The sequence below is a fragment of the Danio rerio genome, chromosome 14 (genome assembly GCF_052040795.2).
Source record: "Danio rerio strain M-AB ecotype USA chromosome 14, GRCz13ab, whole genome shotgun sequence".
Lineage (NCBI taxonomy): Eukaryota > Metazoa > Chordata > Actinopteri > Cypriniformes > Danionidae > Danio > Danio rerio.
The window spans coordinates 3,211,740-3,228,498 of record NC_141034.1 but is presented as its reverse complement, the minus strand read 5'-3'; the positions used below and the strand labels follow the sequence as shown (position 1 = coordinate 3,228,498).

The following is a 16,759-nucleotide window of genomic DNA, read 5'->3' as shown; positions in this document are numbered from 1 at the left end:
GCTAACTGGGCAAACGAGATACATTCCGAAACAAAAGTGTAGGTGTGAAAGCACCGTAAGATACTAGTATTCAGCTTAAACTGGCTCATTGGTTTGTCCTGCACTTGTAACATGAATATTGCTCAAGGGGGCTAATAATATTGACTTTAAAATGTCTTTTAAAATTCCAAACTGCTTTCATTCCAGCCGAAATTAAACAAATAAGACTTTCTCCAGAAGAAAAAATATTATAGGAAACACTGTGAAAAATTCCTGAATCTGTTAAACATCATTAGGGAAATATTTGAAGAAGAAATAGAAAATTCACAGGATTTTGTTCTCTGGAAGCGCCTGAGCAGGCTTTTTCCGTGCATATAGCACATGTACAGTATGTTTATAAAGTTTCTTGTGGTCACAAAGGTTTGGTTAATGAGAAAGAAGTGGTTTAATCTCAGCTGGCCATTTATGTTTGATTGTTGTTGATCTATAATGTTGTTTCTGTGTGTGTGTGTGTGTGTGTGTGTGTGTGTGTGTGTGTGTGTGTGTGTGTGTGTGTGTGTGTGTGTGTGTGTGTGTGTGTGTGTGTGTGCGTCTGTCTGTCTGCAGGAGTGTATGTACCGCGCTGCACTGAGGACGGTTATTTTAAGGCCACTCAGTGTCACGGCAGCACCGGTCAGTGCTGGTGTGTGGACAAATACGGCAATGAGCTCGCAGGATCCCGCAGACAGGGCAACCCTACCTGTGGTAAAATTTCAAACACACATTGCACACACACACACCATTAACCCAACCCTCAAAGTAAACCATCTGAATTTTTACTTCTTTAAATGACTTTATTCTGTTCAATTTCTAATCATGTTTGCACATGGGGACATCTATTTTTGTCACCCAAAGTCCAGAGAAGGGCCAGACAGAATCTGCAGACATTTTTATCGATTTCTGTGCAGAATTTTGTGAAAAATCTGCAGATTTATGCAGGATGATTTTGGAAATATCGTAACTAAAAACCTAATGTATGAAATATAAAAATAATCGCTGTTTTACTTTTCTTTTAATGTTTACAATGCAAATCCAATTAGATCAATTTATTCAACCCAAGCTCATTTTGGAAACGTAGCCCCGCGGACGTTTCCGGAGTCCATGATTTACGTGGCCGGAGGTACGTATGGCCGCATTTTGTTTTTTTATCGAGCGAACGCTACGGGGCGGTGTGACACTGCTCCTCCTCTTCGCGCTCACCGGCTCATCTCCGTGTGGAGGGCTTTCCCACAGTAAACAGTTTGTCCGCTTAGCTCGCAGTGTTTAGTCGGCAGAGCGGAGGCCCGGAGGAGGAGGAGCCGGCCACGGTGAAAACTGGGATCAAGTCCAGGGAAAAGAGGTTCCAGAAATCAGGTAAGATGAAAAACAGAATCCAAAAAATAAAAGCGAACGAGTTTGCGACGGGGCGAGATCCGAAAATGCGGTCAAAATCGGACGAGGGCTTTTGCTTTTTTTTCTGGACGGCTTTTGCAAATCGTCGCTTGGGTTTAGGGGAGGAGGGTGGCTGGGTCGGCCGATTGGCCGGCCGCCCATTCGATCATTCAGTCATTCAGCCAGTCAGTCGGACGGACGGTCGCTCTACAGCGGCCTCCGGCGGCTTTCACGTGAAAACATCGCGGGCGCGAACGGCGCGCGCTCCCGAGAGGCATTCGGGATGCAAAAAAGCACGCACAGCGGCCTCTCGCAGATTAGCGTAAACAAAAACTGCTCAAATACATACCTCCCGTGACGTATTTCGCGGTCTCCAGAAACGTCTGCGGGGCTACGTTTCCACAATGAGCCCGGGTTGAATTTATTTGGCAAACAAAGCAAATCTCTCATTTAATATATCTACTAAAAGACAAAAAAATATGACTTTACAAACTGTAATGTAAATAAAAAATGAATATTTTCACATTATTTATATATATATATATATATATATATATATATATATATATATATATATATATATATATTATAGCTGGGTAAAGATTAGTCACTTCTAAAATAATAGTTTGTTTGATGTAATATAATTAAATTATATTTAGCTATAAAACATCCATGTTTATAATAGAACACACATTTAACATACATTTAAATATCTGGGCAAAAAAAAGTTTAGTATAGTTTAGTTTTTAGGTATTATGTATTTATGTATTACAGTTAGATAATATATTAGTACTATTACTATCCTATACTATTTTTAAGTTTGTTAGCTGTGTGCGTGTCTGTGTGTGTGTGTGCAGTCCTGACATCTGACGCTCCATTATTCAACAGCGTTTCCTGAGTTCTCTGTCAAAATGTATAAAATATCCTCTTTTATATATAATGAATGATCTTCCCCAGAACACACACCTTCTATTTCATCTCCCCGTGTGTGTGTGTGTGTGTGTGTGTAGAGGAGGATCAGGAGACATCTGGAGATTTCGGCAGCGGCGGCGGCGCAGTCATTCTACTTGACGACCAAGAGGAAGAAGAGTCTGCACAGAGTGGGCGTAGCCGACAGAAAGAGAGGCGGGGTCGACTCCACCCCCGCGGGGCCATCGAAGACGACGAAGACGGAGAGGACGACGAGTTTGGCTACGTCTGGTAGCTCCGCCCACCCATCTTCCGCTAATTAACCAGGGACCCATGTTAAAAAATGCACAGTTCTGAAGCCATTCCAGCTCCGCCCCCTTGGACACACACACACACGCCCCCTTTTTCCAGCCCCGCCCTCATTCTAGATCTGAACTCATTCATTCTCTCTGTCTTTCTTAAGCCTCCTCCTCATGTTCTGTCCTCTGTTTTTTTAAAACTCCCGCTCGCTCTTGTGTTCTAGACGCCTCTCGGGGGCTCTAGATGGTAGACGTGCATGACAAGATCGTTCAGGCTCCTCAACACTTCTACATAAGATCTTTTTAAACAGGGGTTAGGTCTCAGTGGCAGTATGCATGAACGCCACTGCAGAAGATGACGTCTGAGATCTTCAAGGGTGAGGATCAGGTGGGCTTAAAGTCAAACGCGCACTACACGACTGAAGCTCATCAATGATTCATGTCATAAATCTGCCACTGGAGGATGGAGATCGAAGGGAAATCACAGCGCATATGTTCTGTTTGCTGCGAGGCACGTTGTTAATATTTACAGATGCTACGATAATGCTAGATTTAATCGCATCGGAAAACAGCAACGGCAAGAAAGAATGCAGATTTTCAAATTTGTTTTATTTTTTTCTTGGTTCCTTCAATTGTTTAAATGACCTTCCTGTGGTTTTTGTCTCTTGTTGACGTATGTAATCCTGTTATTGAAACATGGGGAATGTGAGCAGTTGAATATAGTGCACAACACAAGAAACTGCAGTGTGTACGTCTGTAAAGTGTGATGAGCTTCAGTCGGGTTGTGTATGATTGACCTGCTACTCTTTTCACATCTGTTTACTATTACTGCAACTGTAAATTCTGCTTTGTTTTCTATCGAGCTTATTCTGCGATACGGATGGGCGTTTTTAACACCAACCTTATTTCACCAAGTAGGACATGTTCCTTGATTAGAATCTTTGTTGATCCTGGAACAACATTTTAATCAACCCATCGGAATTACGGGATAGGCTTGTTTGTTATCCAACTATTATTCCCCTCTGATTTTGTGAATAATTTACAGTTATGGTTGCGTTTAGGGGTCGTGAAATATATATTCAAAAAGGCGGCAACACCAAAGCTGCAAAAATACCAATTTATTAAATTACAAAGGCTGATACCATAGATATATACACTAGATATCGCATAGGGACCCTGAACATGCGTCAATAGCGCCGCCACATTGGTACAGTGCTCCCAGGACAAATGTCGTTCAACCGCACTAGACAAGACAGTGTTATTACGTGAAGATGCGGGACTTTAGCGATGTCTACGGGTGTAGGAACGAGCAAACAAAGAAAACAAAGCACAAAGGCAAAACATTTCATAGGTAATATTAAGTTTTTTTTCTGTTTTTGTATGTTCTGAACTTTTGTGCTAATCAGGTCACGTTATTGATAAAACAGTCACTTACTGCATTCACCATAAGGCAAAGCAGCTCCAACTCGCACTAAACACTCGGCTTATGATAGTTTTGTTGAATAATATCAGCAAACAATGCAAAAGAGATATGACAACGAGATGCTGCGCTGCCAGAAACTTGTATTATTGTCAGCTAACGTTAGTGAAAGAGTCGTTCGGGGGATTCATTCACAAACGAATCGCTCCCTCCGTCAGTATGAGAAGTGAAAGCAGGAGAGGAGCTGTGTTTCAGGACATGATTATATTAAATTTAACAGGGAGGGTGAATAGTACATTTCTGTACACACAAACACAAGATTTTTGTCAGGAATGCCCGTGCGGTCATTGATCCATCAATGTAGAAAAGTGATGTAAAATTATAATTTTCGCAATTAGAAAAATAATTACATACTAACATCCAGGAAAACTCCCGATCACAGATATATGTGTATATGTGTATATCTCTGGCTTTGGATGGCCACAGTCCTCCACTGTACCTTGGTCCCGCATTCATTTCAAAGGAGCGCTACCCTGTAGCAAGATGGCGGCGCCATTGACGCATTCCTTCCAATAGACAACAATAGGCCAGGCGACATCTAGTGTACATATATATGGGCTGATACAAGGCGTCTAACGTTTCGAGCACACGGCTCTCCATCAGACAGTAGCCCCTTTCACACAGTGATACCGTTAAATATCCGGAAAATTTCCGGAACGACTTTACCGGTATATTCAAAAAAGCGCTGTTCACACAGGCGAGGACGTTACGGAAATTTTCCGGAAAAGAGCATTCACACATCCATTCCAAAATACCGGTAAATTCTGACATCATTCACCACAAATGAGCTTTAAACGGCTGCGCTTGTATTTGTAAACATTTGACTAAATTACAAACTCTGTTGATGATCAATATTGTGAACAACTTTCGCAGGATCACTTTCTCATGTCGAGATGTTCATAATATGTGCGTGTGCAGGCGCTCACAGGCTGTTTCATGGGCACACGCAAAGCTTGAAGGTAAACAAACAACGGCTTATCATAAGCATCTCATCGATGATTATTTACACAGTTGGCATTAAGAAGAACATATAAACATGATCTGACTAACTTCTAGCAGCTAAATGTGTCTGGAAAAATATTCAAAGGCTTTTATTCTCATAAACCGCGCGGACGTAAATGCGTCTGACTGTTGTGATTGGCTAAAGCAGACGTCTTACGTCAGCACGTTCTAGACGTGCACGCGCTTATTCCGGAAATATTCCTTCTGCATTCACACAGCGCAGCATTCCGGCAAATTGCCGGTAATGTTACAACTTCTCTTTCCGGAAAATAGCCAGAACGAATTTACCGGTATTTTCAAAAAGGACCTGTTCACACATACAACCTTTCCGGAAAATTGCCGGTAATTTTCCGGAAAGGTCTGTATGTGTGAAAGGGGCTAGTGTTCATCACAGTATGTTGCTCCTTTTTGTACACTTCCAGATCAAATGATCTCGCACTTTATCTCACAACAAGAAAAATAGAAAGAAACACCCATTTATAAATTGTACAACTTAAATATTCAAAGCGAAAATACAGAAACAAACCATAATATTCTTACACCATACCATAATATTAACAGTGTCTTCTTTTGTGCTCAACAGAAAAAAGTAACTCGTAAATGTTTGGAACCACCTGACGGTGACTAAATAGTGTGTAAATGTTCATTTTTAGGTGAACGATCCCTTTAAGAGTCGCCTGGAGCAGTTGCTTTGTTCTTCGGTATTCATCAAAAGAATACGGAAATGAGTTTGTGTTTAATTTCAAAGTCCAAGCATGTTTGCAGGATCCAGTAATTGCAGTAATTCTGACAGCATGTGAACGCGTCGGCTGTGAGCCTGATATCATCATTTGTTTGTTGTTTTGAGCTGATGATTTCGTTTCAAAGCATCACATTCTGTTTTAGTTCTGTTTGGCGTTATGGACTCTGAGTGTTTAAGTGGACCGTGACCTTTTGCGTCGACTCTTTTTGCGGTTTGTTCAGTGAGTTTGGGGCTTGACAGAATTCAGAAGCGATCAAACGACTCGTCGGCCTGACCTTTTCAAAGCATTACCGAACGCTTCCTCTCGCAGAAAAACAGAAGGCGAATGGAAAAAGCTGTCGGCGTGACGCTCCGCGAGATGGATTTCGGGTGTTTGTTAGCACATCCGCTTTCCAGTTGTGAAAATGGCTCTGGGCCCTGGAGTCACGTCTGCCTCCAATAATTTATCCCGTTCTGCATTCCTCATTTGATCGAATTCGAAATAGTTTGATCTGACCCAATCTGTCAAGCTTAAACAGTTTTAGAAGCACACATGAGGTTTGTACGGCTGGTGGAAACTGAGTCATGCTCCTTTTTGGCAGGTTTAACAACCTCCGCTTGCTTTCACGTTTGCTGTTATCTACAAAATAAAAGCTTATTTATTTTTGTCATGGAATCAAAACGAGAAAAAAAAGTAAATGCTGCTTTTTCTCTCACAATTTTTGCAAATCAGTTCTGATTTTTAATATGCAAACTTGATCCTGAGGAGAACATAAATATTCAGAACTGTGATATGTGGAATTTTAAGGTGGAAAAAAGTCTGAGTTCACAGGAAAAAAGCAATTGTGAGATTAAAAAAAAGTTTATTATGATAGGTTTCAATTATACGAGACACTTTAGAATAATGGTTCATTTGTTAATGTATTTACTAACATAAACTCAGTATGAATAATTTTTAAATATTTTTTTTTTTTACATTAAGTTGTTTTTTGACATGCACCCATATCAGCCTGTTGTTGGAGACCCCCTAAAACCAAAATATGACCTTTTTAAATGCATAATAGGGGCTCTTTAAGTAATTTAAGTATTACATTTCAAAGTAGTGCTTGTCAATATTAGTTTTTGCATCCTGAGTTAACATGAACTAACATTACTTCACTTAAATAACATTAATAAACATGAATAAATACAGTAATAATTGCTTCACTAATAGTTTGATCATGTCAGTAAATACATGAACTAAACAATCTTTATTGCAAACTGTTATCAAAATTTCCTTTTATTCGTAATTATTTATTCTGTGGCTGAAACAATCCTCCATTCAGCTTTTGCTTTGCTTACATTTTTTTTTTTAATCTCTCCGCTTGTGCTCAGCATCGCTCTCAATCCCACGATCCACCACTCGGCTCCTATAGAGAATGAACTGGAGTGGGATGATCCGCAAACAGCGCAGAAGAGTTTAGTGCCGATATCAGATCACAGCAGCTTAGTTCGGTTCCTGTACACACAAACACACACAGTCTTTCCTCACTCGTGTAAGTGTGAGGGTTCTTTGAGGCATGAGTTTTATTCAGTGATCGTAAACGCCGCCCCAGATGGATTATAGGAAGCGTTTCACACCCAGAGGGGAGGTTTCTGGGCACTCCTGAGGGATTGTGGGTAACAGAGGAACGAACTGATGAGCTTATGGCTTCCTAACACCTTTTATTCTCCTCTTTTCTCCTGATTTCCGCTCTGCACCTTTTGGTTCCCCATGGAAATTATCGGTTATCTTGGAGTAGGATCACATTTAATAGATCGGGAATAAATAATCAGAATCATTCCAAACCTGTATGATCAGTTTTCTTTCTGTTAAAAATGCTTGAAAGAACTTTTACAAATGACAAAAACACCACTTTATAGTTCTATTGAGACTTTTAGTTGTGCAAATGGTTCTTTACAGTGGACAATGTTCTTTAGATTTGGATTCTTTACAATAAAGAACATGTGGTTTATGAATTTACTAACACGAACAAGCAATGCAAATCATTTATTACATTATTTATTCGTCTTTGTTAAAGTTAGTTAATGGAAATACAGTTTTCATTGTTTGTTCATGTTAACTCAGTACATTAACTAATGTTATTACACCATCTGGTATACTTCACTTCTAATTGGTCATTTCAGCGACATTTCAGTGTATGTTATTCCCATTTGACAACTCCTAAATAACACAGGCTCATCTGGGAATTTGGAATAATCTTGACCTGCAGCGAAAACCTTTAAATCCATATACTTACTTCCTCATTTGTATGTTTCTGCTTGTCTGTAACACTGCTGATTTGGACTGTTTAGTGCCATCTTGTAACTGAATAATATGTAGGTCAGTCTATGCTCAATCAATGACTATAGAATACACAAGATGTGTCACTCATATAGTTTTGAATGGGGAAAAGTGAATAAATCATCAATATGGCGACTGAAGCCCTGCCTTCTAGTACTGGAGCCCAGTGTTGTCAACTTCGTTGCTATATTTAGCGACTTTTCAGACCCCCTTAGCGGCACTTATTTTAAAAAGCGACTAGCGACTTTTTTTTTTTTTTTTTTGGTGTTTTGGAGATTGTTATAGACTCTCATGTGTCCATACACCGTTCCTACCCTACACAATGAGCTGCGGGTGATGGCTTCGGCCCCTTCCCCACCTCACAGTCCTCGTACAGCAGCCCAGTCCTCCTACAGTATACACTCCCACCTGCAGCCCGAGGGCAGATCTCTGCGTATCAACAGTAAATGATTTAGCACCACGAGTGTGAGGTATTTCCCTTGTGCAGTCGAACCGATCTGCTTCTCCTCTGTTTTCAATGTAACAAATGAATTTCACCATTATTATTTTCTTGTTCACAACCACAGATATTTCAGTGACAGTTTTGGAACTTGTCTGAGTTTATTACATCTGAGAGATTCGGTACACATCTATACCGATATACTGTATTGAAACAGCAATACATTTAGTTCGATTGACAAGCGTAGTGCAAATATAAAAACCCCTTTATTGACCAGGGGCTGTTAAACAAACAGAAACGGTTACACATGATGACGTCAGTAATATGCAACTTGACGCATGACTTAATCTAGTGACATTTATTGACTTTTTAGGCAGAACTTAGCACCTTTCCATTGAAAATAGTTGGCAACACTACAGAAGCCAATCATCAGTCACTATAGACTGAGGACTCTCTGGGTGAGAGGCTGGGACCAGATGTGAGTTTCTGCAGATTTTGTATAATTTGAACGAAATAAAACTAAAAAGACAGTCGTTGTTTAATGTTATTGGTGATTCCTAAAATGAAATTTGACTGTAAACTTGGCAAGCAATTTAGGAAAATTTGATGTTTCCCCATTCAAACGGAATGCCCGAGCATACTGAATGAGAGGCATTTCAAAGATAAATAAATAAAATATAATATTCCCTCAGTACAATATAATTTAGCAAAGTAGCCATGTAATAAGCAGGATAAAGTACATCCAGGGGGTTGTTTTGGCATAATAAAGCCCTTCAGTCTTACACAACCCCACATTAAGAAATGCAACTCAAATTTATATACTTATATCCTCATTCTTGTCTGTCACACCACTGTTTTTGACTGTTTGGTGCCATTTTGTGAAGGAATAATATGTAGGTCAGTCTATGCTCTATTTAGCCTCTTCATTTCTGTCAGCTTTGTATTTTTGACAACATCTTGTGACTGACTAATACACAGGTTAGTGCAATGTTCGATAAACACCATCAGCAGTTTTAGTTTCTGTCAGCTTTACGTTTATTTACAGAATTAATCAAATATAATGTCTAAGAACAATGCCATTTATTAAAATAAACATGTAATAAGCAGGATAAAGTACATACAGGTGGTTGTTTTGGCATAATAAAGCCGTTCAGTCTTACACAACCCCACATTAAGAAAAGCAGCTATCAAATCACATTCACATTTTATTAAATGTATTAAAAGCATTAAGATTTTACAGATTAAAATGTCATACAGGTTTGGAACACGATGGTATTTCTTGATATATCCCGAGATAAGCCACATTAAGCCATTATTTATTGATTTTAGTTTTATTTCAGCTAATTGTGCAGCTCTATCCCAATGTATTAACATCAGTCCTCCATTTCCTCCATTCTGAATCAGTCCATCTCTCTCTCACTCTCAGATGTTATCATGATGAGCACAGAACACTCACACACATACACACAAACCCACTTACACACATGCAGAACTGCATTATGGACTTCTGATGATGATAATGATGACCTTTGAGGTGACCTCTCCCCTCCTCTAGTGCTGCTGTGTGTCTGATGCCTGGCCTGCAACTGTAAACTCCCTTCCCGTCCCGTCAGTCCACTTCCTGTCCAGCCTCTGCCTGCTTCGCTCCTGTACAAAGGTGCAATAAAAGCTTGTTCTCCCTTATTTTACTGCACACACAGACACACACACACACACACACACACTCACACACAGGTGACCCGAGCGCTCACACCTGCAGCTACAGATGAAACAGTCGATGGCCATATTTGCAAGAGTTTCCTTTGTTAATTCTCTATATTTTTTACTCTGTAAAGACAATAATTAATGTGTAAAAAAGAAAAGAAAACAAGAAAAATGCTGAATGTTCAACTGGAGATGTGATTAATGACGTCATGTGGCTTTGTCCATTTGCCTTGCCTGAGTCTGGATGTGTAAAACCCTCATGTGGTCCTGAGTTCAGTGTACAGACCCTCTCTCTCTCTCTCTCTCTATCCGTCTGTCTCTCTTTCCACCGTCACAGTGCCGCTGTTCAGTCTGCCAGTCCAGATGGGTTTTAACAGCCGAAACTGATGTCTAGGTGCCTGATCAAACATAATGACAGTAAATGAGGTGAACACAGCATTAGTGGAATGAAAAGAACACCTGAAGGTTCTTTATTGGCGTCTGAGCTTCCATGAAGGAACTTTAACATTCTTTCTGTTCAACAAAACGTTCATTACAGTTATTAAAATCAAAGTTCTTTAAAGTCTGGAAGATTCCAACACAATCTCACGTAACTTTTTGATTTAGTGGCTAATTCGTATGAATTCGTACAATCTAATTCGTACAATTTAGTACGATTTGCTTATCCCCCAATGACGGTTGGGTTTAGGGGTGGGGTTAGGTGCCACTCCTTCTTTTTAAAATCTTACAATTTCGTACGACTGAACTCGTACGAATAAACCACTAAACTGACAAAACATAAAATACTTACATTTTCTCGTGGGATCAGGCTGGAAATGTTAGTATGTTGATGTAGTTCAAACTTAAAGTTTCCATGAAATCCAAACTAACCATATTGAATTTGTTAGCTCACATTGCTAGTTTGGTGAACAATTTGTGCATCTCATTAAGAAAAATAACAATAGTGTGCCCTTATAATCTTTAATTGAAATCCGAAATCAGATTTTTTTTTTCAGTTAAACTGTCAGATTAAGTATATATAAGCAAATGGGTGTGGCTAACATACTTAACCACACCCCTCCAACTGTCAGTTTTGACAACGCAATCTCACGGCAATACATAACTTTTTGATTTAGTGGCTAATTCGTATGAATTCGTATGATCTAATTCGTACAATTTAGTACGATTTGCTCAACCCCCAATGTAGGTTGGGTTTAGGGGTGGGGTTAGGTGCCACGCCTCCTTTTTAAAATTTTACAACTTTGTATGACTGAACTCGTACGAATAAGCCACTAAACTGACAAAACATAAATATCTTAGCAAATGGACGTAGCTAACATACTTAACCACGCCCCTCCAACTGTCAGTTTTGACAATGCAATCTCACGCCAATTTGTACGTTTTTGATTTAGTCGCTAATTCGTATGAATTTGTACATTCTAATTCATACAATTTAGTACGATTTGCTTATCACCCAATGACCAGGGCTTAATTTGTGCCAAAATACGCCAGATCCATTCATTCATTCATTCATTTTCTTGTCAGCTTAGTCCCTTTATTAATCCGGGGTCGCCACAGCGGAATGAACTTATCCAGCACGTTTTTACGCAGCGGATGCACTTCCTGCCGCAACCCATCTCTGGGAAAGGATCCAGATCCAGCACCTCTGAAATCTGATCTGGCACCTCATTTACCAATTCCCTTCCTTAACCGCTTTTCATTTTCACTTTCTTCCACAACTCCCCAACCCTCCTCATCTTCATCTGCGCCACCCCCTTCACTCCTGGTATCCTTTTCAAAAATACATTTTTGTTGGATGAAAATTAAATTACCCACAAAACTGCCAAAACGTAAAATATTAACTCGCTTGTAGCAAACTAACAGTAAGAGGGTTGACAATATTGTGGCTGAAGCTCTCAAAATGACATCATCAGAGAAGGAACCAATCCAAACTCTGAAGCAAATGCTCAGACCAAAACAAATATTTTTTCAGTGGATTAACTTGCACAGATGAATCATTCACCTAAAGAATAACAATGTGCGCGAGCAAATTAAACACTATATTTTTATTTCACACAGATATTAAAGACCCTTTTTTTCTGTGATATCATTGCAATAACTCCTTTGGTACCTTAATATCTTGTATTTACCCAAATATATAATTTACAGCATATATTTGGGGTAAAAACAAAATTACTTATTACAATGTTTGTTGAAAATTAGAAGCAACACTAAAGAATATTTCAATGACGTCAAGTGATGTCAATGCAAAAACCCATTTCAGGATCTTCTTTGTAAGAGTATATCTTATTTCTTCACGTATCCTCATTCTACTTTAAAAGTTCTGTTAAGTTAAAAAGTTTAGATTATTTAAACCTTCTTCTCATTAAAAAATAAAGTAGAGAGAGGATTTTTGAGGAATAATCCACTTGATTGCCCAAATAATAGCTAAATAACCACTGTTTGCTGGCGGCCTGGCGCTGATAGTCTTGTTGGCAGTGTACCAATACCAGTGTCTAGCGCCATTGTGTTTTGGATTGGCTGTCCTGAGTTTAAGTCCCAGCTCACATCCTGTCTCTTACCTACCAACGTGTATTCCTGTCAAACTACACTGTAAAAAAGCTGATTCGACTTAACAATATAAAGCAACTTGCTGCAGATGATGGCTCATTGGTTAACACGGTGGCCTCACAGCAAAAAGTTCACTGGTTTGACTCTCGGCTTGGGTCAGTTGGCCTTTCTGTGTGGAGTTTGCATGTTCTCCCCGTGTTGGCATGGGTTTCCTTTGGGTGCTTCGGTTTCCCCCAGTCTAAACACATGCGCTATAGGCCAACTAGATGAACTAAATTATCTGTAGTGTGTGAGTGTGTTTGGGTGTTTCCCAGTACTGGGTGGCGGCTGGAAGAACATCCGCTGCGTAAAACATATGCTGGAATAGTTGGCGGTTCATTCCGCTGTGACGACCCCTGAAAAATAAGGGACTAAGCCAAAGGAAAATGAATGAAGTTGCTGCAGAGTTTAGTTGACTTAACTTAAATCAAATCAAGCCCAGTACTTGGGTTAAATGTTGTCAAGTTTGCCTTACAATTTTAAGTTGACTTTCTTTTTTACAGTGTACTGTCATATCATAGCAAAAACAATCTTAAAATCTAGGTAATCACAAGTTTTGCATCATAAATAATGACCCGGTGAACCTGCTAGACGTGCTTCAGTGAGATCAGATGTTGTGGATCTTCACCAGCTGAACACCGGCACTGCTTCAGTGCTTTCTCTCTGTTCTCTGTGTTTTTCTGTCATTTTTCCCTTCTGATCGAGAGTCCCGGTGGATTGTTCTTGTTCTGGGCTGATTCCTTTTGATTTGTTTGGTTCGACTTTTTTCTTCTCTCTCTTGTTTTCTTCTTTTTTATTTGGAGTTTTAGCTGTAAAATGGTTCCTTGAGAAAATGTTTGTCTGAATAAAACTGGAGTTTGTCCTCGTCCACTTCTGCTCCATCTCTCTGTTTTCTTCTGCTCGCGTGTCTCTTTAGGAAACTAAATACTGAGACTTTACCAAGTTTGAGAAGAGTTCTCTCTTTTAAAAGGTTTTAAAATGGTAACAGGAAGTTTTCTAGAAGATTCTTGATCATCTAAAGTAGTAATATCCAAATGATTTGTGCCGTCAAAGCAGGAAACTACATATCTTTTCTTCCTTATTAAGATCTGCAGTGTAATGGATGATCAAAACAGGAACAAAAGGGTAGGATGAAGACTCGTTCATCACGGGCCAATCATACGCGTTTAGAGCCGGAAAAAAAATTGAACCGTTCATCTCTCGAGTCCTCGGGTTTGAGTCATTCTGTCACGTGATGAACGAACGATCATGGCTCCTATCTGCTTAGACTGTGCATTGATAAAGATTATATGTGACTGTCAGTGTAACGTGAATGAACCCCTGACATTTGAAGACATGAAGAGGTGAGCTGAGCAAGCAGACAAAAATGCCTTCATAGACAAAAGAGCAGGTAAACATTGAATTATTATTTTCTCCTTCTTATATTCTATTGATGACTTATATGTCGTGTGATCAGCCTTTTGGGCTAGTTGTAGATGTGTTTGGAAGCAATTCGTAACATTTTCATATTTTGGCAAATTGAACCAAATGAACGAAATGACTCGGAAAAAAGATTCGTTCATCTTGATGAACGAGACTCAAAGATCCGAGTCAGTAAAAGGATCCGAACTTCTCATCACTACGATTTACTAGCATCCATTTAGAAAATTGGGCTTGTTTCAATTGACGACTTAAGTCTCAGATCAGATTTAGCATGCAAAGTTTGTCCATTCACCGCAGAGCAGATTGAAATATGACTCTCATCTAGAAAAAAAAACTGCAGTCCATCCACACACAGCGACGGCTCATACACCCTAATATCATCAGTGATTTCCATGTAGTGATGTATCGATTGTTGTCTGAGACACCGTTTCCTGCGGATACGCCCTCAGAAGGGCACACTCGCCAGCCGCGCGCATCCGTCAAAGCTAATGATCTCCAGCGGACACGCACGACACTGTTCCTTTGTCTTCATTTGATAAGCTTTATTCACCCATTGATTTCATAAGACCCGATTTATACGCTTTAATTTATTAGGCCGGCAGAGAAATCCATTATTGTGTCAGTCAGTCTTCCTGCGTGTCGCCCACTCGTTTTTTTTTCCCTCTCTGGATTCTCTCCATTTAGGACGTGCTAACCGGCAGGGTTTCAGTGGGATTCTGGACAGTTCCTCTTGTTCCAAACTCTTTATTGAAGTGGGATCTCTTCACTCTCGGCTCCTCACCTCCGATAAAAGCAATTTCCAGCTGACAGCGGCCGCGGACTTTATTTACAGACGGTAACTTGGGAATTTGCACCATCTGGACTCCTTAAAATACCTGCATTGAACATGTCAATTTGTCCCCTTTCAGACGCCGTCAGAAGTGAAGAGAGAGATGCTTTCTGAGCTCTCCGGAGGATTGTGGGTAATCACAGCATATGCCAGAACGTGTGCGCTCTCTCTGTGAGTCAGACAGCGTTTGTGTTAGGCTTTATTATCCCTTATTATGGGCCAGGATGACAGAGCTTGAGCTTTGCTGGAGAGAATGAAAAGTTCAATTAGAGTTTTCTTACTTTTCTTGTCGATTTGTGTGTGGGTGACAATTTCCACCACAGAAAAAAAGACAAAAATGATTTTGAATATGATGTATGAAGGCAAAATTACCCAGAGATTTTCAAAAATTAAACTTTTCATAATTGTACTTTCGAAAAAAAAAAAAGTGTCTCAGTGTCAGAGTTACGCCCCATTCACACAGGGCTTCAGCGTCAACGCTTGACTGAAGCCGTGTGTGAAGTTGGGGCTGAAGCGATCGTCATAGCAGCGTCAGCCAATGAAATTCAGTTAGCAATAGGCCACTGTCTAGCTGGTGTATTTGCATACAGCGATCTGATTGGCTGATGCTTCTGTCGGCACTTGAAAAGTTGAGCTAGTCCCAACTTCTGCAGTGAACAACGCCTCTGAAGCGGCGTTTACGGATCCACAATGCAGTTCGGCAACGCCTGACGTCACCCATTCAAAGTGAATGGGAAGCGTTGACGCTGACGCCCCGTGTGAATGGGGCTTTGTCCCTTATTTATCAGGGGTTGCCACAGCGGAATGAACCGCCAACTTATCTAACATATGTTTACACAACAGATGCCCTTCCAGCTGCAACCTAGTACTGGGAAACATCCAGAGGAAGCCCACATCAACACAGAGAGAACATGCAAACTCCACACAGAAATGCCAACCGACCCAGCAGGAACTCGAACCAAATACCGTCTTGCTGTGAGGCCACAGTGCTAACCACTGAGCCACGTTTGTGAGTCTCTCCATACAGTTTGATAGAGTGTTCGCACCCGGAAGCAACTTCGCATGACGTCACACTTATAAAGTTAATGCTGACCCATAAGTGTGTCTGTAGCTCCGCCCTATTTTAAAAAGAGCACGATCTCATTTGACTTTAAAGCGGCAGTCACCAAAATGGTACAATTTGGATCAAAGCCTAAAAGGTCAGTTTTAAAGAGTAACAGGAAAAAAATGAGTTGTATTTTGAGCTCATACACTCTTTACGGGCAGCAGAGACTTAGGGTGCTTTCACACCAAGACTTTTGTTTCGTAGCCTGTCTTGTTTGCCCAGATAGCGCAGTTCTTTTGGCATATGTGAAACCACCAAACGCGCTCGGATCCACGCCGAAACAGTCGCTCCGAGATCGCTTAAATGAGTTGGTCTCGGCTTGATTGATACTTGATTGAAAGCGATACGATCCGTGCCCGGTTATATCACAGTGTTTTATGGATATGTAATAGGCATGCGGCTATATGAAGAGAGAATAATAAGCAGGGTGGGAGGTCATTCCACTCAAACCCGGTCGTCATGGTCAACTCCTCTCTGCGTCTTAAGTCTGCCGACGTACACCACGAGTTGACTGGACAAACTGGTTGCGGTGGGAAAGCCCTCCACAC

General features: G+C 40.4%; 1 protein-coding gene and 1 long non-coding RNA gene across 5 annotated transcripts in view; one reads left to right on the top strand and one right to left on the bottom strand.

The window, feature by feature from the left end:
* The window catches only part of spock1 (SPARC (osteonectin), cwcv and kazal like domains proteoglycan 1), a 289,085-nt gene extending 278,840 nt beyond the window's left edge, over positions 1 to 10,245 (top strand). For all 4 annotated transcript variants that reach the window (XM_087281132.1, XM_087281134.1, XM_087281133.1 and 1 more), the window contains exons 11-13: positions 586 to 723; positions 2,400 to 4,683; positions 5,462 to 10,245. In XM_087281132.1, coding sequence (XP_087137258.1) covers positions 586 to 723; positions 2,400 to 2,593 — 332 coding nt within the window. In that variant the 3' untranslated portion in view covers positions 2,594 to 4,683; positions 5,462 to 10,245. The remainder of the gene's footprint in view (positions 1 to 585; positions 724 to 2,399; positions 4,684 to 5,461) is intronic.
* On the bottom strand, positions 8,391 to 13,731 carry LOC147833827 (uncharacterized). Its single transcript, XR_015507181.1, has 2 exons — positions 13,154 to 13,731; positions 8,391 to 11,832 (listed from the first exon to the last, which is right to left on the bottom strand). It is a non-coding gene; the product is annotated as an uncharacterized LOC147833827 (long non-coding RNA).
* Positions 13,732 to 16,759: the final 3,028 nt, after the last annotated feature.